This window comes from Haemaphysalis longicornis, unplaced genomic scaffold (genome assembly GCF_048455015.1).
Source record: "Haemaphysalis longicornis isolate Haplotype H1 unplaced genomic scaffold, Haemaphysalis longicornis Haplotype H1 scaffold_8, whole genome shotgun sequence".
Taxonomy (NCBI): Eukaryota; Metazoa; Arthropoda; class Arachnida; order Ixodida; family Ixodidae; genus Haemaphysalis; species Haemaphysalis longicornis.
Genome location: NW_027526445.1, coordinates 192185711 through 192207799, shown reverse-complemented (window position 1 = coordinate 192207799; position 22089 = coordinate 192185711). Strand labels below are relative to the sequence as shown.

The 22089-nt window shown below is 48.3% G+C and overlaps 1 protein-coding gene across 4 annotated transcripts in view; it reads left to right on the top strand.

Moving 5' to 3' along the window:
• Positions 1 to 17632, top strand: part of Pkc98e (Protein kinase C) — a 54794-nt gene extending 37162 nt beyond the window's left edge. For all 4 annotated transcript variants that reach the window (XM_077681546.1, XM_077681543.1, XM_077681547.1 and 1 more), the window contains 6 exons: positions 857 to 959; positions 1221 to 1414; positions 2282 to 2455; positions 2941 to 3423; positions 3640 to 3786; positions 9941 to 17632. In XM_077681546.1, the coding sequence (XP_077537672.1) occupies positions 857 to 959; positions 1221 to 1414; positions 2282 to 2455; positions 2941 to 3423; positions 3640 to 3786; positions 9941 to 10120 (1281 nt within the window). In that variant the 3' untranslated portion in view covers positions 10121 to 17632. The remainder of the gene's footprint in view (positions 1 to 856; positions 960 to 1220; positions 1415 to 2281; positions 2456 to 2940; positions 3424 to 3639; positions 3787 to 9940) is intronic.
• Positions 17633 to 22089: the final 4457 nt, after the last annotated feature.

The window sequence follows — 22089 nt, the reverse complement described above, 5'->3', positions numbered from 1 at the left end:
TGACGGTCGATAGCTTTCTCTTCCTTCTTCTCTTGGTTCTTTTTCCCTCCCCGCAGAGCTTTGCTTCTTGTGGTTGTGCTAGCAGAAGCACTTCAGATTGCTTTGTCACTCTTCTGTCGCTCGTGTGTGAATGTGTAGATAGAACCCGAAAGGCATTGAAAAATAGTTTGGTCTAATCTATAATACTGTATACGGAATATAGGAACTGTATGGAAAATTTGCGAGGGGGATCTTCAGACTGCTCTGTACGAGTAATATTGCTAAACAACCAAGTTGAGTTGAGTTTATAATTTTTATTATGCTGAACTAAAAATAAGCAGAATGCTTTCATTGTTAGGCCGCCTTCTAGGCTTCTCTTCCGCTGCATTTGTAAAATAGCTGGACATTTCCGAGGTATGAAGTCAAGGTACATGTCATGACGATTTGCATTCGCAGTGGCTTTTAGTTTTGAGGCATGCGAACCAGCTTTGTCAAACTAAAAAAACGTGTGCACCGCTTGCCTCGGTTTTTCAGAAAGCATGCTAGGTTGGCAAAATTGAGCCACAAACGTACATCACACGACGTGATGTGGTTACACCAGTTTCCAGCTTAGGGATCATCTTTCATTGGCTTCAGTTTTTAATTAATTGAACTGATGAGTTGCTACAACAGCCTGATTGAATGATAATCGGCGATATTAGCGGGGCCGTAATTGGTAGAACATTTCAAGCAGCTCTTGTAAGGCGAGTTGAGCTCGGATCAGCGCCGAAAATGTTTTTAAAAAATGCGGGCGCCGTTTTACATGTTTGAGAGTCTGACTGTTGGAGGGTGGCATGAACCGGCCTTTTTGTCTTCTCTCCTTGTGCCACGACGACAGACCTCCATCAGTGAATCTCCCAACAAGTTGACGCAATCCGTGTCTGAAAGATCGCACACGTCCCCGCTGCCGGCGACGGCAGACGAGGACAAAGGCATGCCGGGTAAGTCTGCACGTTTGCGGCAGTCTTTGTTTATTGCGTGTGCTGAGTAATGCCTGTTGCTGATTATGGTGTTGAAATAACTAGACCGTAGAACATGAGGTCTGTGCGAAATTCCGGCTGTAAAACAATCAAGCGGTTTCTGTGTTTCGCACGTACGCAGTTCACATTTATTAAACATGCATATTGGAACGAAATCAGTGCGTTTTCCAGCCTCGTGCGTGTCGTGCTAAGCCGTCTTCTCGTGCCCTTTCGTGATGGCAGGCATGAGCTTTGGGGGCTACGACATGCTGTCGCTGGCCGACTCGTACGGCCAGCTCCAGGTGCCGGACACGGGGGGCGAGCCTGTCGAGAAATTCTCTCCCACTCCGAGCAGCCGCGACAGCCGGCGGCCGCGCAAGTTTGGCCTGGAGGACTTCACCTTCATCAAGGTGCTCGGCAAGGGGAGCTTCGGAAAGGTAATCACGGTGGAGGGATGTGTGGGTTCAGTGTGCCAGCGGGCATTTTGACCCTGTTGCCCGAGGTCCATACATTGTTTGCCCACTGTAGAGAGTTGAAATACTATACGAGAAATGCGGGGCATGTTGTGGATGGTGTACCGCCAAAGTTTGAAGTGTGTGGCTCAATTACAGGCATTAAAGGAAAGGAATGTTCTCCGAAGCATTGTGCATGTGCTTTCTACTGACCTGGGCAAAGTAGATGCTGCACAGGGTTTAAATTTGGAAGCAAAAAGGAGACATGGTGTTCCGGCATAGTTTGAAAGTTGCAGTTTTATTATCGTATTATCGCGAGTATAACCCGCACCAAAAATGCGAAAATTTCAGTGGCGAAGTAGCGTGTGGAGTGCAGCTTCATGGCAATGCGCATTGTGCCATGAAGCTCCTGCGCAGTAACACTGACTAAGCCTTCCATAGCTCTAGCGAGAGCAGTGACACTGAGTGAATTGTAGCTTTCGCCGTGCAGTCAGTGTAATCTACTTGCCAAGTATACGCTTTTTCTGTGTGCATAATATGTGATGTGTGGCTTGAGCAGTAGTTTTGGTGCAGCCTTTCCTGTATCAAATGTGTGGGCAATACGTGAGGATTTCTTTTTTTCTTTTTAGGCAGGCTGAAAGTGTGGGTGTGAATTATATGCAGGGGTGGGTTATACATGCAAAAATACGGTATGTGCTTAGGGGAAATGAATAAATGCGGGTATTGTATGAGCCGTGTAGAATGTCTTAAAAAAACTGAACGAGGCCCGCAGCTCAAATTTGCCAGGAACAGGGATTGCATCCTCCCCATCCTCCTCCTCATCGTCACGGAGTGCCCCCTGCTGTTGCCCAGGTGATGCTGGCCGAGCGCAAGGGCACGGAGGAGGTGTACGCGGTGAAAGTGCTCAAGAAAGACGTCATCCTACAGGACGACGACGTAGACTGCACCATGACGGAGAAGCGCATCCTGACGCTCTCCGCCAAGCACCCTTTCCTCACCGCCTTGCACTGCTGCTTCCAGACAGAGGTGGGCACGGCACAAAAGCAGCTCCGAGATGACTATACTCCCTTATCAATCGACTGCCGCGCGGCTTTTTTGGAGACAAACGAACCGAGATCAGAGTGCCCACTGTCATCAGTCTTGAAGAGACACTGATGACATTGGCCGACCCGTAACGGGCCTTTATTTTTGGCAAGTCGCACAACTTGCAGCATACGCTTGCATTCCTCTAGGGCTTAAATACGGGTGACGAAGTGTTTGTGTGGTGATCCTTCTGCTCACTTCAGTGTCCTGGTTATTCTGGCTATCACCCCTGTCAATCTTTCCAACAACCAGGCCAGGCACACAATGAGAATAACATTGCACAGTCTCCGAACAAGTTGTACGGAACCGCATGTTCGGCATGCTTTCTAGCAGGGGGTGGTGAACTTGAATTAGGCTTACCCTATTGAGTGCACACGTGGATGGACGTGCCTGGCGTCTCGTCTGAGGCCCTTTCCCTCCTGTTCCAGGACCGGCTGTTCTTTGTGATGGAGTACGTCAATGGCGGGGACCTGATGTTCCAGATCCAGAAGGCGCGGAAGTTTGACGAGCCCCGCGCCCGCTTCTATGCGGCTGAGGTGACGCTAGCGCTCATGTTTCTGCACCAGTACGGCGTCATCTACCGGGACCTGAAGCTGGACAACATCCTGCTGGACACGGACGGCCACTGCAAGATTGCCGACTTCGGCATGTGCAAGGAGGGCATCAAGAACGGGGTGACCACGACCACCTTCTGCGGCACGCCCGACTACATTGCGCCCGAGATCCTGCAGGAGCTCGAGTACGGGCCCTCGGTGGACTGGTGGGCGCTGGGCGTGCTCATGTACGAGATGATGGCGGGCCAGCCGCCCTTCGAGGCGGACAACGAGGACGACCTCTTCGAGTCCATCCTGCACGACGACGTCCTCTACCCGGTCTGGCTCTCCAAGGAGGCCGTCTCCATCCTCAAGGGGGTGCGTCTTTCCCCCCCTCTCTGTCTTTATCCGTCCTCTCTCTCTGTTTCTCTGGCGTGGCTATCGTCTGCACACTGTGTACGTATAGGCACGGTCGTGCGTTTCCCAATCTCGGCTCTCGAGTCAGTCGTGGCAATCTGCCAAGGATCTTGTTGGGAGGGGGGGACCGAGCACGGAGCGTGGCTCCCATTGTGACCATGACCCTTGTGCGTGCAGTTCATGACCAAGAACCCCGCCAAGCGGCTGGGCTGTGTGGAGTCGCAAGGCGGCGAGCAGGCCATTCTGAGCCACGCATTCTTCAAGGACATGGACTGGGAAGCCCTGGAGGCTCGCAAGGTCAAGCCACCCTTCAAGCCCAAGATTGTGAGTGCTGCTGTACTGTGTTTCTGCCAAACTGGCTTTCACATTTCGCACTTGGCACTGCTAACTCAACGTGCCATCAACACGGAATACCCTATTTATTCAAATCTAGGCCGACCCCCGAAAGTCCGGTGAGGTCAGCGTTCACAAAAAAGAAAACACGTTTATTGAACATGAAGATGCGGTGCTCATTCTGAGTCATCATCGCTGCTAGCCTCTGAATGCCATCCTGGTTGCGGTGCACGCAAATATCCTCTCCCGTTGCGTCCTCCAACGACAGACATTTTTTTCATCTACGCCGAAGTCCCGCCCCGCTTGAACGTTCGACGACAACTCTGCTGCTAAAACTTTTCTTTTAAAAGCGGCACTATAATGGCACCGCTTGTTTGGTGCCATTGCACTGTCAAAACCAAACGCCACACAGCACGCAGGCGCAGGCCACTATCCGCACAGTTCAAAATGGCGGCATCGCTATGGGCCCTTAAGTGGCTACTGGCTCGTCTAGTAATGGCTACAATGCTTTCTTTTCTGGGTGGCGCTAGCTGCACGCCACTTCCCTCAATTTCACGTGGAAATTGGCGCGTGTTTCCAAATCCTCGAAATTTCAAACAAACTATCAGCTTAGATTCGAATAAATACGGTACTCGAGGAAATTCCGCATCTGAAAAAAATCGGGGAGGTTTCTGGGTAGGAAGTAAGGGAAGCAAGAGGGGGGGGGAGTAAAACATCATTAAAACCAAGTTCATTTGGATCCATGGTGGGGGGAGGTCTTCTTAGTCCAGATGCCAGTCAAACAAACATTTTTTTTAATGAGTGAAAGACACATGCCAGTGAAACCACGCAACCTCTGCACTCAGAGACTCGTGTTTGATAGTTGGCACTCTGCATTCCTCTCTGATGTGCACAGCCCTTCTTTCTCAATGCTGTCATTGGAGTGCAGCGTTTTTGCACACCCAGTGAGCGTGCGTTTCACCATCTGAGCTGGATTCTATTTGGGGGCACATTCGTCGCAATAGATGGTTCTTTGGCCACTCATTTTGTTGTTAATAGGGTTTTGCTTTTTTCTTTCTCCACTGCGGTATTATTGTACCTTTGCTGGGTGGGCCTCTTCTCGCACTCTCTCCCAAGCCTCACTCTATATAGCGGCGCAAATGGAGCCAGGAAGATGCTGCAATATTTTGCTGAGATACAAATTTATTTGCACAAAAAAAGAAAATACAACAGAAGCATGTCAGAACTGGACAGTCTACTAATTCACGAGTTTTACGTGCCTCTGAAACAAGACCTGCTTCAAAATCAAAATACAGTGGCATCTCAATGATACGATTCTGAGTGATACAAATTTTGGCATGATAGGAATTTCTGAGAAGTCCTGGCAAAATTGCACTGTTTGCAATGGGAAAAATTTCGGCTCTTACGAACGAACCTGCGCGGCTCAGTGGATGATACGAATGAGCCAGCGAGACGCCCGACTTGGCTGCCAAGCGAGCACGCGACGGCGACATACGGGCTCTCTCTCCCCTCTTTGTTGCTTTTTCTCTAGGAATGGCCGGGCTGTTGTTTTCTGCTCGCAAAAATGCCCAGCACACGCCACAGGTGCGCCCCGTGGAACCACTCGCACACTGCATGCGGCGCGGCTGGTGGCAGCGGCAACATGGCAGCGCATTCAGCCGTGAAGTAGTGGTGCGGTGCTCGAGCGACCGCTCTTTAAAGGGGCCATGCAGACAAAACACAAGTTTAGTTCATTCGAGAGATTGCCTCGTTAGAATCATACTGACGCCAGTTTTACCTTAAACGTTGCTCAAATAAGCTACCTAATTAGGGAAAAAAGGGAACGGCCATGCGACCCACTAGCTCATTTCCCACAACAGAACCTATGGCGTCACATGCACACCGTGCGATTGGCTGAGGCCGGCAAAAGCAAACGCAAATTAGGCGGGGCTTATAAGCTTGCAGAACGAGCTATTTGCGCCTAAAGTTTGTGCAGATTGTACAGGCCATGGAGGCCCCAGCAGGAGGGGCATAATGTGGCGACAATATCAGCCATACGACAATGAAAACAGTAAACAGCAAAAAGCAGAGACAAGAACAGAAGTGTAAAACAATGTACGCTGGGCACAACTACACAGGCACAACTAAACATTTTCTTCTAGTGAACCAAGAGAGTTTAGAGAATTTTTGGGTGTGTTGTTCCAATCATTAATTGTGCTGGGGAAAAAAGAAAATTTAAACAGATTGGTAGAAGCGAACGTTGGGGTTAAGGACAGAGAATGGGAATGACAAGTACGGCGAGTAGCCAGGGGTTTCAAGAAGGAACTCCAGTTCAAAGCAAGTTTGCGGTGATAAAGTAAATACAACGATTTAAGGCGGAGAAACTGTCTTCTGGACTGCAAGGTTGGAATTCCGTTGTTACGCATGAGCTCGGAAACCGAATTTTTGTGATGAAATTTGTGAATAAACAAACCGAATAGCTCTCCTTTGGATCTTTTTTAACAAGTCAATATTCTTCGATGTATGACGATCCCAAACAGCGCAAGTATACTCCAACTTAGGTCTAATTAGCGTTGTGTATGCAAGTAGTTTAACATTAGTTGGAGCGTCTCGAAGCCTATGCCGAAGTAAACATAACTTACAAAAGGAAGAGGAAGAAACATTAGTAACATGCGAGTTCCAGCTTGAATTATTTGTTAAAGTTATGCCCAAATATCTATATTCCTGAACTTGGTTTGAGGGATTTTCTGCGAGAGAGTACGAAAATTGGTGAGGGTTCCGTTTATTGGTGATGCGAAGGAAGACTTTTTTGGGGGGGGGGGGGGGGTTAGTACCATGCCTCATTCAGGGCTCCAGGAGAGGATTGTAGTGAGTAAGGAGTTAAGAGCTTCCTGGTCACTAATAGAATTAATATTGTTAAAAATGACGCAGTCGTCAGCAAAAAGGCGAATTTGGACGGGCTCTTTGATTCTTTTTATGGTGTTGAATGTCACCATCATCTCTGCTGAAGAGGAAGAAGACAAGCTCCTCGCAGCTCGAGCACGCGATCGGTTGTGTCAGCCATTAAAGAAAGAATGCGAACGGTTCCCCAGCCTCTCTCGTGTTTACAAGTGGTGCCGTGACCAGGACTTCTACCTCCACGCGACGAACGCCAACAACCTGCCTTGGAGCAGCGGAGAAGACGGCGGCGTCGGAGCAGCTGATCGACCTGGTCCAGACAAGGCCACCGCAGAAATCAACGGGATCCGACGAGCTGACTGGACCAGGTCGATCAGCTGCTCCGACGCCGCCGTCTTCTCCGCTGCTCCAAGGCAGGTTGTTGGCGTTCGTCGCGTGGAGGTAGAAGTCCTGGTCACGGCACCACTTGTAAACACGAGAGAGGCTGGGGAACCGTTCGCATTCTCTTTTTAATGGCTGCCAATACCGCTCGCGCTTCGAGGAGCTTGTCTTCTTCCTCTTCAGCAGAGATGATGGTGATATTCAACATATTTTTAATGGTTGACACAACCGATCGTGCGCTCGCGCTGCGAGGTGCTGGTCTTCTTCCTTTTCAGGGCAGATGATGGTGATATTTAACACATAGCGGTAAGAATGGCGGGGTAAACTGTGGAAGTTACGAAAGTACATGATGCACACTGCTGTTGGGACTGCGTACAGTATGCTTGTTATAGCTGCACAGCAGTATGGCACTTTGGGGTTGTCTCGCACAACAGTGGCAGGTTGGTGTAAGCAACATTATCTTACATGACCCTGTTTGTCGAACATACCCCATGTTTCACAAAAGAATTACTTTCTACCGTAACAAGCACAAGCCAGGTGCAAATACGGTCAAAAACAGAGCAAAGGTGGACAGTAATCCGGCGCAGTATGGTGGCGCCATCTAGTAGGACTGATGGTAAACAAGGCTTCGCAGTCCTTGTTTACAACACCGCACTAACGTTCACTTGAAGACCTGTCCTTGTTACGTCGTCGCAGACGTCAACAGGAGAGACGATTTGGTGAGAGAATCAAAATTTTGACTTAAAGTGATTAATTTCTCAGCAAATAAAGCATTGCTTGCTGCCGGAGAAGCGCTGTGGTCACTATAAAACACCAATCTTTCAAATGCACGACTAAAAACACCAATCACTTGCATTTTGTTTGCATGGCCCCTTCAAAAATTAATAAATTTTAGTGACCGTTTAGGAGGTACATTGCCTTACGATACAGTACAAACTACATTGGTTGCAACAGTTGTATATTGGATACTATAGCAACAAACAGTTGCGGCATCGTCACCTTCGCCACGTGTTATATATGGTGAAATAAGGCACTTATTAAAATGCCAATTTTTCTCATTATTGGTTATAACAATTGAATGTCACAGCTTCAGCCAACTTGAACAGTATTTAGAGGCATATGTGAGAAAAACAAGGTCACGGGGCCCGTTACGTGGGTACTCCCCTTTTTTTTTTTTTTTTTTTAACATGAAAGTTCCAAGTTTCATCCTTTATCTGTTAAGAAATGTCAAAAGGACCATGCAGCACATACCACTGACTATTTCGAATGTGTTCAAAGATAGAGTCTATTGTCCTAGCAATCTCCTTCTGCAAGAAATATAAAAAGCGATCGAGTATCACTGGAGCTATGCGAGATGAAAAATCGCACGTAATAGTTTCCCCTCGACTCAACCTTGGACTGCACGACTAAAGGTGCACGCTTTCTCTCAGAAAGGGAGTGACTAGAGATGTTCTCTTCGGCGACCTGCAATATGTCACAGGCCGGGGAGTTTCCGCCTTCGTGATAAAGCAGGCATTGGCACCTGCTCTCATGCACGCACTCAGGCTGGTAGGGCGTTTCTGTAGCAGTAAAGGGTTGTTGTCGAGTGGTCTGGTTGAAAGGGAGATATTGAGTTCAACACGCCAGCTCCGCGTGCACTCGAAGCATAGAACGCTGCGTGCATGTTCAGGCATGGGAGCGGTTGGTGCACAGCGCTGACAATGGGGGATCGTCCCTGGAAATGTGAGGAATAAACTATGACTTCGACCAGCAACAGCCAGTAGGACAGCCGCCGCTGTAATGATGCAGTCAAAGCGGTGCATAATGAGGGAAATTGAAGAGAGTGCGGTTGGTTTTCCCGCATCTTTCACAGGGATTTGTGAGCTTGCCCCTTTGTGGGCACGTGTCTCGGGTACTCTATCATGCAATTGCATGATAGAATACAGCATGCATTGCACTGCCGTATTATCTACCGGGCTGCGCTAACCTTGCAACTGTCCTTATCGCCTGCTGCTGGCTGGCTCGGCAGATAAGAGTGGTGTAGGGGATGTCTGTTTAATGCCTTCTATATTGAAAAAGAGAAGCTTTAGTACTGTGTCATAGCTGGATGAACCCAGTTATCCAGACTCCTATGAATCGCTGGGCAGATGAGAGGACCAGGGAGCAGGTCCCTCCTAAATTAAAAAAGAACAAGCCTGAGTGCTGGGTCGTAGTGGGATGAATCAGATTGTCCGACCCCTGCGAATCACCAATCAGATAAGAAGGGCCCGGAGCACGTGTTTCCAATGCCTTCTAAATAACAAAAGATGCCTTAGCACTGCATCAGAGTGGGATGAACCAGATCCTCTCTACTGCGGTGAATCGCCGAGCAGATAAATGGGGCGGGGAGCCTGTCTTTCTAATGCATCCTAGTTGACCACAGCTGACCACGACATTGACCATGGATGGTCTGCTTGGGAGTGGAGCAAAGGCTGTAGCATTGTGCACACACGAAACATAGCCAAGGTTGTTTGCAAAGTGCTCGCACCTTATTGGTTGCTCCTTCCCAGCTGCGGTAGAAGTTGCACCAGAATTTTTGTCCTGCTTCCCAACCAGCACAAAAAGTTTATTGCACTTGACACTGGCTGCGACTAGAGCAAGCTTATAGTTTCACAGCCATGGAGGCTGCCTGAGCCAAGACAAGTATAAAGTTAGTACAAACTTGCACTCTGCATTGTCCCCATGTTTCTGGAACCTCACTCTGAAGACAGTCTACTTCAGGCAGGTTCCCCTCCAGGTTAAAACAGCCAGAAACTTCATGGACACACAGGGGTAGGAGCAGTTGGCAGTGTGCAGTAGGGGCCTCCGTTGTGTAGCAGGCTGGTGATGGTGGGCAGGCGAATCACCTCCCCTCTCTCCCCGTCTGCAGAAAACCAAGCGGGACGTGAACAACTTTGACCAGGACTTCACCAAAGAGGAGCCGACGCTGACGCCGGTCAACCAGGAGGTGTTGCGCAACATCAACCAGGAGGAGTTCAAGGGCTTCTCCTTCGTCAACGAGGACTTCAATCCGGCCAGGTTCGCGGGCGAGGGCGGGCCCGCCACGTAGTGCCTCCTCCTCCTCCTCTCCCCTCTCTTCCCCCCCTCCACCGCCCTACGACGACTCGGGGCCCAAGAAGAAGAACACCACCTCTAGTCACACGCTCCCTCTCCCCCTCTTCTCTCCCCCACCGGCAAGGAGTGTATTTTCTTTTCTTCCGTCCTCACCTCCCTACAACCCTCATGCTTGTCACTCGGCGGGTCACGGGGCAACAAAGTCGCACCCCCAGCTGGAGCGGAGATGCACGACTAAACGCGAGTGCAGAGCGCGATCCACAGTCGTTCTTCCCTCCAGGCTGGCCGGTGGTGATGGCCCGTCGATAGGCGCCACTCCCGTGTTTACAAAGACAGTGGAGGGCTGTGACACGTTCATCTTTCCCAGTGGGGGGTGGGGGCCAGAAACATGGATTGGTAGGCACAGTTTGTTTCCTAGAAGGGGACACTAGGTCTATTTAGTTTTTTCTTCCCCTTTCGTCCTCTCTCTCGTTCCTGTGCGCATTCCATTGTCGAATCACTTGGCGAGGCTTGTGGTACCAAGTCCTCCTAGCCTTCCTCCCCTCTCCTTCACTCCCTCTTCTGCGGAGCTGTGGGATTGTATGAGCCAGTGCCATCGCGTACAGGCTTCAGTTTCGAGCAGGCCCCCTCCCCCTTCCTTCTGTGGCAAGGTTATCCCTTCATTTTGAAGAGCCACGGACTGGTTGTGACAGGAAATTCGCAAGCCCCGTGGCTTTTCTTTCTTGTTTTCCCCATACTGGTGTAGAGATGGACGGCCGAGACATTCTAGGATGCACTGCCGAAAACACTCCATCTGTCTTCAGAGGGCACTGCTGTTGCTGCTGCTTTTTGCCCCCCCGACCCACTTACCCACAGCTTGGACATTGCTTGTGGGTGGGGGGCAAGCTTTACACTAGGCAGAGTGAGGGAACGCAATCCGCTTCTAGTCTAATCCAGAGCCGAGCCAGTCTAGTGCCGCGCATTGTGCCGGATTCCTGGTCGGCACTGTGGGGTTGCTTGTCTATTTTACTGCGTTTTTTTTTTTTTAGTTATTATGATTATTTACAGCGAGTATTTTGATTATTTTGCACGCCATCCACGGTATCAAGTGTCCTCATCCAGGCCCATCATGGCTTTGTGTTTGTTGAGAGCCGCACCCTTCCTGCCGTTGTCGTCATTGCTGGCAGGTGTTTCCTCCCTTCTTGTGGTTATCGCCGTCAGGTCGAGTGTGTTCTGGCTTGAGCACTCCCCACAAGCGGCCAAGTTCTTGCAAGAACTGTGTCTCGTTTTCTCTTTTAACTAGGTTTTTAAACAAATGAAGGCGCCCGCTTGCATCTTTTAAAGAAAACTGCTGCATTTGTTTCTTGTTCCCGTTGTCTCGTGCTTCCCCATGTCCTTTTCGTTTTGTTAATGTAACACATGGTATTTATTTATTTATTCTTTTGAGCACAATTTGCACGCCTTAGAGGAAAGCAGGAGTAATTGCACAAGCTGCAGTTGCTAGCTGTGGAAGCTTCCCCCTCCTATTGTTATTTTCTTTATGGCACACAGAAAGAGGCTAATGTTTAGCCTTGGTCAAAAGCCGTGTGCTTGGTCCAGTGCGACCCTGTGAGCATTTTTAAAGTGTAATGGCTGCTTTACTGTGCGGCAGTGCGAGTCCATGCCCTTGTGGTCAAGCAAATGGACTGCGCTAACGGGAAACGCGGGGGACAGCCTTGAATGATGTCCTGGGCCAATGGAACCGTGACTGAAATGGCTCGGCAAAGACACTGAGCAGCCTCCATCGTTATGAAGCAGTATTCCAGTAGGTTTCAGCGTTAGTGGGTCACTGGAAGTGTTTTTAAAACATGAGGCATTGGAAGCTGTGTTTCTAAGATTCCGCTTGGCACAAGATGACTGCCTTTGGAGCGAATTGCATTGTCACAAAACTTTGTACTAGTCAGCAGAAAGCCTTATTGCTACTAAGAGGGTGGGGATCAGTAGTGACGGAGTTCAGCCAATCTGCTCGCATCGTTCTAATAATTTAGGCATGCGGGTAATTGTCTATCCTCAAGCAATGCGTATCTGCATAACTGCTTGCTTATGCCAAGCTTCATTGGACCGAGCCATAAAAAAATCTACAGAAAGCATGGTTACATTAGGACGCATTGCCCTGTAGTTCTGTTGTGCTGTTTTTTTCCTTTACCTTCCCACTACGAGTTCAGCAGGTTAGCCATGGTTATTGAATTTGCAGCAGGCAGGGTCGTTTTGTGCAGCCTTGCTCTTTGCCGTCCCTGCAGCGAGCTGGGAGACTACACGGAAGTGAGCGTGGGCAGCTCACGTGGGGATTACTGCTCCTCTGTGAACATGTGCGTTTTGCCACAGTGGTTCTGTGAGTGCTTCTCAATGCTGACATTTTATGTAATCTTACCTGCTGGCGTGGGTGGTAATTTATTAATGTAAGGAACGACGTAATGAATTCAGTCAAAGCTTGTTGTAGGGAATGAGGTATGATGAACCAATGGATAGTGGGAAGTAACCGTTATTCTGCAGTGTAATATTGGCGGTAGCTACAGAGGGTGGTTACTTTTGGGGGAACGGCTTTAGCGTGCTAACTTGTACAACAGTGTGATGACAGGGTGTTGCCCTAAAATAACTTGAAACGGGATGCAATTTCGTGGCTTTTCGAAGCTAATCATAACGGGGCGCCGTTTGCCGCATCGCACGTCAATGGGTAATTGCGTTGATAACATTGTTTCAGAGTTGTGCGTTGTTCCGAAGGATGAGGCAGGAGAGGGGTGAAGTAATTTTGCCAGATTGGCAGGCAGTGCATCACTCCTCTCTGCCAAAACTTGGACCCCAGCTCTAATTGCAACCCCCCCTCCGCACCTGCCGTGTCACTCTCATTGTTTGTGCGTCTCCCTTGGTTGTCTTGCTCGCGTGTAGGCTTCTACGTTCATGCTGTAATATTTATTTTGCCATTATCGATTCAGCCATACAAAGCCCCCTGGGGCTTTCATTTCAGCCTGTCTGCGCCACACTACTCATTGCCCCATTCACCCAACTCGCGCTCACATGGCCTGGAGTTTTTTGTTTGTTTGTTTGTTTGTTTCCGATCGCATCCCCCACCGATGACTTTGTGTACTGCTAAGTGGTAGTGCACCGTCAGCTTTACTTTATGCCGCACTCCGCGTCTTGTATTGCACTATACTTTAGCCATGCGTTGTGTTTGTTTTGTTTTTTGTTTTATTGTACAGTATCGCTGTATTGTAACCGCCCTTAGCATTGTTGTATGCTGCGGCCGGAGCAGATGTCACAACCACACGACGATTGTATTTGCACACTGTGTTTATCGTCTCCATTTTTGCAGTCACCAAGAGGGATTTGTCGCGTTCAGTTTTGTCGGAAGTGCGCAGAACATTGTTGGAGAATGGGTCAGAACTTGATTTGTGCTTATGCATAGAATGGAACAACGTATCGTGCCTCCCACTTTCTCTCTCATTTGCTGAGCAAGAGTGTTGCACCACTACAGTTTGTGGGTGGAAACGGAGCTGCTGCGCGCACGTTTTTGCCAAGAAGTGTGACATGCACTGGTTCTCTTCAAGGCGGGTTCAAAAGTCAAGTTGGGGCACATTTAAGGTCGCTGTCAAAATGAGTGCTTCGTATAGTTCCAGCTTTGTACACTGATTGGTTGGGCATGCTTTTAATCGACACAAGTTATTTGCACAGCTGATTTAATGTCGGGTGTCAACCGGTCAGAAAGCAACGGTAATTTTTTTTTTCCCTCTAATACAGCTCCATTCTCTTTCAGTCTCTCATTTCCGTTCATGTTGTCTAGTCTTTTCTGGGTGTCAGGGAAATTGGCCTAAGCAAGCCAGTTTTGTTCTGGTTTGAGGTCAGCAGTGCTTTTTTATTTGGGTTCACTCAGAGGCTAGCGATTTCTGTGGCTTGTGATACGGGAACCTTTTTCTTTTTTAAGGTTGCTCGTAGCAGAGGCAGCGGTCATGTACATCAATACTAATCTTCGAAGTTTGAAATAGCAGTCACAGTTATTCATTCTACTGATGCAGTTATTGGATGCATTCTGGACGCATAGCGAGCTCTGCGAAGGAAAGTTTGGCATCCACCTCCATGCAGCCATACGGCTACAAAGGAAGGCTGTACATCTTTCTCAGAAACTTCGCAGTTGAAGAAAAATCTGTCCTGGTCCGCGATTCGAACCCGGAAATCAACCCGAACCTGGATTCAAACTCCACCTTGGGGATTTCCCCTAAATCTGGTCAATTAGCACCTGTCCATTACTTCGAGTTGTTGATCACTTCGCTCTCGCACTACAAACGGCTGGTCTCCTGGTTAGCTCGGTAGAGCAACTGCTCCGGTTATGCAATGGTCCCGGGTTCGAATCCTGGACCAGGACAAATTTTTCTTCGACTGCAAAGTTTCTGAGAGAGCTGTATAGCTTTCCTCTGTAGCCGTACAGATGCATTGAGGTGGATGTGAAACTTTCCTTTGCAGAAACTTACTCCACCTTGGGGATTCCCCCCTAATCTGGTCGAATAGTGAGCTCTGGGTTTTTTATTCCAACCTTGCACTGAGCAGTAAGACTTTTCTTTATTTTTTGTGTGTTTTAATAAGGGAGGCAGCATCTTGCTATCGGCATTGCCCTACCCTTAGTGCTCGATAGAGTTGCCGTCACAGGTGTCTTCTTCTCCCTTGCGCATAGTTTGCACAGTGGGGAAACTGTAATTTCCGAAAGGCAAGCGACGTCTTCTGCTCCAAACTTCCTTTCGTTACTGTTGTTCTGTGGCTAAAAACAAGAGCGGCTACCTTGTCGCATCGTCAAATACTCACAAGCACGCGAAAAAGTGCGCCAGATGACACTGAAGTGTTTGGTCCATGCGTGCACATGTATATAATGTAAATGTACGCTTGTCATTGATAAGAGCACCGCGACGTCATTTCCCACTTGCTTCCGTTGAGCTTTAGTTTACTTTTTCCTTTTTTTCTGTAAGTGCAAGTGAAGCAAGCAGGACAAGAGTAGAGTGGTCCGAGATGTCTCTGTAAAGCTTGCATGGTGCGATGCCTTTCAGCTATGGAAACAGAAGTATAGAAATATCGCCATAAGTTGCGGCTTGTCCAATATGACTTTGTTTCCTGCGGATAAAAACGCTTTTTCTTGAATTGTGGGCTGACAACCTTGTGATTGCATTGCAATCAGCTGTTTTCTTGTAAAAAGTAGAAGAATGCATCTGGGCCTTGCTGGCGTATGGAAGTCAAGTTTTGTGCAGAGATATTGAAAGATTGACTGTGGCGTTGGTGTTCTTTTTTTGTGTGTGTTCTTGTTTTGTTTTTTTCCATACAGGTATGTCTAGGCGCCCTTTTAAATGGGTCGTTAGGGTTACAAGCACCCGGTATTGTCTGTAATAGCGCAGACCGGCTGCTTAGAGCGGATTCTGTATCACCCTTCCGCTACCAGCATTGAATACCAGACAAATGGAAAAGCATTCATAGCTGTCTAACTGACAATGTGTAAGAGGAGCATAGCTTAGACATAATCTTCGTGCAGTGTCGCACCGTGACTTTTTGTTCTACGAACATGACGTTGGTAATAATGCTTACTTGTATTGTCCAATCGAATACAGAGGCAGACTGACTCAGGGTGCAGCCAACCTCTGTTGCCATTAGGTTGAAGCTGTATGGCCCCGTGGAATTTCAAGGTATCATCGCTTTCCTTTGTGTTTCCAAGTGAGTTGTGTCTCTTGCCCGACGTACATTGCTGTCTGGCAAATACCAGCCCACTTTGCCCCTCCTGGAGAGACTTGTGTCACCCGGTACGGCCGCATTTCGGAGAGGCGCGGCGCGCCTTGTAAAAAGTGTACAGGATGGTTGCTTCGGCAATGTCTTTCTAGTTGGTACTTGCTCATTACGTGCTTTCATTTTTGCCGTCCTGTGGTACTTATTTCTTCCTGTATCGCTCAGTTTTGTTTCCCCGAGGTTGCTTTCAGCGAGGTAATTTTTTTCCCCCCTCCCCCACCCTTACCGAAGATAGAAATTACACAAAGAGCTTTGCCAGCAGCGACGGAGTCTGTACAGTCGATGCAGGGTAGTTGTTGGTCGATCCCCGACTTTGAGGGAGGCCTGCACGTTCGTTCCTCCTTGTTTGTTTGAAGAGGAGAGGGAAAGTGGGCGATGCGGTGACGTCACTCGTTAGGGCCCCAGTGTCTCTCTTTCCCTCCAGCCAGACATATGGGTTCACGCAACGCTGGTCCGCAGGGGCGGCGCACAAGGGAAGACAAACCGCGCTGCGGGCACAGCACAAGCCGGGTTCGACGCCCGTCAAACGCACCCACCGACTGCCAGGACAAAAAGCACAGGCCCGTGAGCTGTCTTCAAAGTTCCAGGGGGTATTGCGGGGCCTTGCCGTCTGCCATTGTAACTGCACGGTGACGGTCGTGGTATGACCGGGCTCAACCGGTACAGCTTTTGCCAGGTAGCAAGCGCAGTTTGGTATTCCGGGAAGTATCGAGGGCTTTTCGGCGGCGGATAGAAACCAGAGCGCGCCTCCCACCTTTCTTCCTCCCTCGGTCGAACAAGTGTCGTAGCACATAGGCCCTCTTTCTCTCGCAACGTGTGGGGTGCGTGTGTTTGTATAGAGGGGAGAAAAAAAAAGATGCAGCAGCTTAGAAGCAGCAAATGCACCCTTAGATCTGCACAATCAACTCGTGGTAACGTAGGTCCCCAGAGTGTGCTAAGAGCAGTGGCGTAGCGAGTTAAACGTGGCACTTTTTTCACCCGCCCCTCGAAGTACCGTGTTGGGACGGGGCGTCTCACCAGCCCCACAACTCCCGGTCAAGCTAGGATTACACTTGGCGCATCCTGTCGTCCACTCGCCGGGCGCGTGCGTAGTGCGTCGTGTGTCGCAAGCGTTTAGTTCGTTTTCTTTTTCTTTTCTTAGCTGTCGTTCAAGGTCCTCGCTAAGTGGAAACTGCTGCGCCTCCGAGCACGAGCTGTTAGTGACTGTCAACGCCCGCGGTTCCGATCCCAGCACTGTAACTGGCGTGACGTGGTTGTTGTCGTCTTTTTCCTTGCGAGCTGGTCCGAGCACGTTTCTTTCTTCTTCACTGGGCAGCAGCACCACCACTGTGCGAAGTTGGGGCGTTGGCTTTTACGTTTCCCGCTGGGGGAAGAAGCCGAGTGGCTCGCTTTCACCTGCGGGGTGTCCAGTCGAGGAAATGTGGCCTCGGGAGCGATTGTTCTCCTTCCGCGTGCGATGGGTACGGGAGCAGATGCAATTGGGTCACGGCGGATGCGTGACAACTCCTGTGTGCAGCGGAAGAATCATCCTGCCTCCCGTTTCATGGGAAAGAAGACCCCCTGACGCCCCCTAGTTTCGAGACGAAGCGTCGTAGAAGAGCGATTTGTCTAGGCACTCTCTCTCTCTCTCTCTCCATACTGGTAGGCCAGGCCTGTGTGTCGATCATCGTCACAATGAAGATTTTAGAAACGGGGAAAAGTGCAAAAGGATGTTATAAATATATACATAAAGTTACTCATACGATATATGTATATAAAATGAGATATTGACACAAAAAAGATTGGTGTGAAGTAGAGGCATTTGTAAACTCTGTACATTAAACTGTGTCTGTTTTGAAGAAAGCATGGTCTTTGAAGAGAAAAAACTTGCAACGTGCTTGCGGCACTCAGTGGCCCTTCAACCTTGTAGGTGTGTGTAGGCCCCCGAATCTGGTGCTGGCACGACCGTTCTGGTATATTTTGTCTGTGGTTCTCATGCCCTCGTGGATGGACATTGCTGCTAATAAACTCATCTGTGATGCAAAGAGAGAAAAAAACGCTGCCGAATCTCGCCTCGTTTCTTCACCCAGATCAGCGCCGACATACGCAGTGCATTGCAGCAAAGAATGAGGCACTTCTTGGGCCCACTTGGGGCTCCTTTGCACCAAAAGTTTGCACGAAGGTCGCATTTTATGGTACATTATGTTTACAAGTAACACAGGCGGCAGCGATCACTTGGTCATGTGGCCCAGAAATGACACTTTCACCTATGGGTATCAATCCTGCTAGATTTTGTCTCTCTCTGTACATGTGAAAACCTGTGGCGACAAGAAGTTTTTATTTGATTGCAAAGAAACCCAAGCATTGCTGTTGGCTGCGTGTGGTAAGAAAAGAAGGCACCATATATAAAGTGATCTCCGTGCAAAGTTTCAGCACGGTCGGTGAGGATCACCATTAGTGAGCACCTTTTTAGGGGTGCTCACTGCTTTATCACCGTGCATAACATACAGCATTGCGCATTGTACATACTGCACTGTGTTGATTAGTGGCTTATTGCGTCGTCCTTGTGGTTCAGGTGGAATGTATCAAACAAGTTTCAGCTTTCTGGTAATCCCTAATTAGTGTTGTAACATTTACAGGCATCGTGAGTGCAGCATACTGGGCACGGGGCAACTGTGGTCTTATCCATTGTATATCTGCACTGGAACTCAAACACACACTTCGCTAAACTGAAAGCTTTTGAAGTCCCAAAGCAACTTCTGCTTCTGTGTGCTTAGTTCGTTTTTAATAACTCGTGGAAAGGTTTTAAGGGCACATCTGGATAACTTTGAAAAACTGGCTGTGAAAATTTAAAAATGTCATCCTAAGGCATTTTGGAGCTCACAAAAAATATGGGCTTGTATGAGTAGCAGACTACCTCTCCTATAGATTATGTAAAAAAGGCATGGAGAGGCCAAATAGATTCAGAAAAGAAAAAAAGTCGCGCCAATCCACCCTGTGAAGGTGGTTGAAAAGCGAAGCAGGAAACGACTTGGATTCACACGCATGGCTCTACAAAGAGTGAAACCAGAGAAAAGTGAAATGCACTTAACCACAGCCTTTGCTGAAGTTAAATCAATGCCTTATCCATGAATGGTGGTTGGTTGAGTTGTATTGGTGAAGCAAATGAGTGGAAACTTTTTTTTTTTGTAAAATTAAAGGAAGCTCAAACCCGGTGTTAGACGATCTCACGTCTCCTCCATCTCTGCCGCCGATCTCGTCGCCTCTGTCTGCGGCGGCAGAGATGGAGAAGTGACATGTCATGGGTTGGTGTGAACTTTCTTTAATATTTATAAAGTCCTAGTGCATGCGCAAGGCGTGCACACGGCCGCTACACGTGCCATGGACGGAGTGCACAGCGGCGCGAGAGGTAACACGATGCTATCACGTGGCATTCAGTGAGAACGGGGGGGGTAAACCCGCAGATGTGCTCAGTGAGTGCACCGTCTGTCTCCCCCACCTCTGCGTGGTCTCGTACCTCAATCGGTAAGACAACGGCCTCTTGCTCCGCTTGTCTATTCGTTGTAGGTTCGATTCCTGGCGGTGCCAGTAACTTCTTTTATTTGTTCCCGGAAGTTTTCTGCTGACACCAACGGTCGCGACGGAATCCTTGGGGGTAGAGGTACAAAGCTTCGCTTTAAAAGGCAGTGCTTTTCAGGGGCTCGTGACCATATCAGTGCTCGCCATGTCGAGGAGTAATCTAGGGGCAGAGTAACCAAGAAACAAAACAGTTTTTTGGTTACTCTGCCTGCCCTTTGCATACTCGCTTCCTGCTTTTGGCACTAATTTCAAGTGCCATTGTCCAGTTTCTCCAATTTGCCTTGCTTGTAATTTTGGGGGTTGGGCTTGTTAACAAGATGCATCAAGGGGAGGCAACCATTGTGTGATTATTTTTGATGTGAAGCCTTAAATGGCCCATCGAACAAGAAAGTTTGTGCCCGTGACAGAAAACGAGGTGTTCGATTGCTCGAGGTGTCCTATGTAGCAAGTGGCATTCTACAGGTCGCGGGTTCGATTCCCGGCCGCGGCGGCCGCTTTTCTGATGGAGGCGAAAAGCAAAAACGCCCGTGTGTACGAGATTTCGGCGCACGATAAAGATCCCCAGGTGGTCAAAATTAATCTGGAGCCCTCCACTACGGCGCGCCTCATCGCCTGCGTTGCGTCGGCGCGTTAAACCCTACAATCAATCAATCAAGTGGCATTCTACAGCACGAGCTCGAGCAAAAACGCAGACATCTGGTGTCAGCTTCTATAATAAGACAATAGGAAAAACAACTCCTTCGAAGTAGTTCTATAACAACAGGCGTTCAACAGAGCGAACTTTAACGCAGCGGTAGTGAGAAGTTGTTGTCCACGCTAGTACGCCACAGATGAAAGGAACGGAAGAAGCAGCAGCCAAATTCGCCATCGTCATCAACTCTTCCATTAGACGTCAACAGGAACGAGGAGGGGTGAAACGTGTGGGAGGAAGATCAAAGCCATTCAAAAGTAGTGCTTGCAAATATCCATAAAACCGGTTATCCGATTAAACCAGCTCGGAGCAACTCCAGCCTGGAAAGCCGATTATCCGGATATCCAGATTTTCAATAATAGATAATCAGTATATCCGGTTTCCGTAGTTGGTTAACCGGATTTTCGAATATTCGGATGGTTGGGGGTGGAACATATCCTGCAACGGAGCAGCAACGGAAAAGAAATCTGTTTCAAAAAAACGGTTACGCCATAAAATCGACTCCAAGAAACCTGCTCGTGTTCGCAAAGATATCTCATATATAAAACAGAAATCCGGATGTGCAACTATCCGGATACAAAACCGGTCAAGGTATGCTAACCGATCGCTGCAGTTATCTGGCTTTCAAATTCGAATAATCGAATCGAATGACCAGATAACCGGTTTTGTTGCAAAACTAGTTTGGTATCGCTCCACTATTCTAGAGCGTTCAGGTGGATCACAAAACAAAGTGCCCCAAGTGGCAAGATACAGAGTCATTCAAAAATGTGAGGCAAAAGCAAGGAATCTCGGGCGTTCAACTAGGAATTCATGCGTTCTCATTCACAACGCGTAAGAAGTGCTTGATGTCTTCGGATTTTTTTAATTGCTGCCATTTGAATACGTGCTCACTAAAATTTAGTTAAAGAGTACCTTTTAAAGTGGCTGAGCATTGAAACGATTTTTTTTTTTTTTCAGATGCGTTTGCTGCTATGTGAATTCGTGCTTTAGTACGTAATGCATAATTGTTGCATCCGCGTGGTTTCTTAGATGCAAGAGGATGCAACTGGCGTCTGGGAGGTCAGTGACATTATCGAGAGAATAATTTACTAAGTCATATACTCTGAATTACTCCAATGCTTTTAAAAACCAAGGATTAAAAAAAGAGCGAGCCAAGCAGTTTCGTGGTCGGGATATGCCTATATTTCTATGGTCTCGCATTTAAGAAACGGTGCGGATGTAATTATGCATTACGAAAGCACAGGCACAGCAGCAAACGCATCTGAAAAAAAAAAAAAAAAAAACTATCGTTACAATGCTCAGCCACTTTGAAAGTACTCTTTAACTAAATTATTGTTCAAGGAGAACGGTGCCGGGATGGTGCTTCTTGGCCGTTCTGCTCAGTGGACTCGGGGGAAGTAAATTTCAGTTGCGACAGCTGAAAATCTATAAACGGTTGTCGCTAAAACGCATGTATTGCGTTCCTTGACCCTATCCTCTTACGCGGCATACATTTTTTCTTTTAACTTTCAAGGCATTTTTAAACTTGTTTGTCATGGCTCAACGCGCCATTGTAAATTCTGAAACGTACCCAGCGGTTTATAGTTTAAACTCGAGGTCTAACGCGCTTAATTACGGTATTGTTGACCGAATAAAAACAGAAGCTGCAAACAACGGCCACCTATGTTTGCGTGAACCACACAAATTTACGTCAAAAAAAGCTACGCTTCGGCGACCCTTTTTTTTTTTTTTTTTTTGTAACCGGCTGGTCAACGAACGCATACGCGGGCTATCATTAATGGTGAACAACAAACTACTCCGACGAAATATTTTCGTGTTACGTTCCTTAGAGGTCATATTTAAAAAAATAGCTTCAAAAGTGACAAAGCATAGCGGCAGACGACTTCAACGGTCCATTGTGCGTTTGACAGCTAGCGCTCCGGGCGCCGGCATGCGGGCCGCTG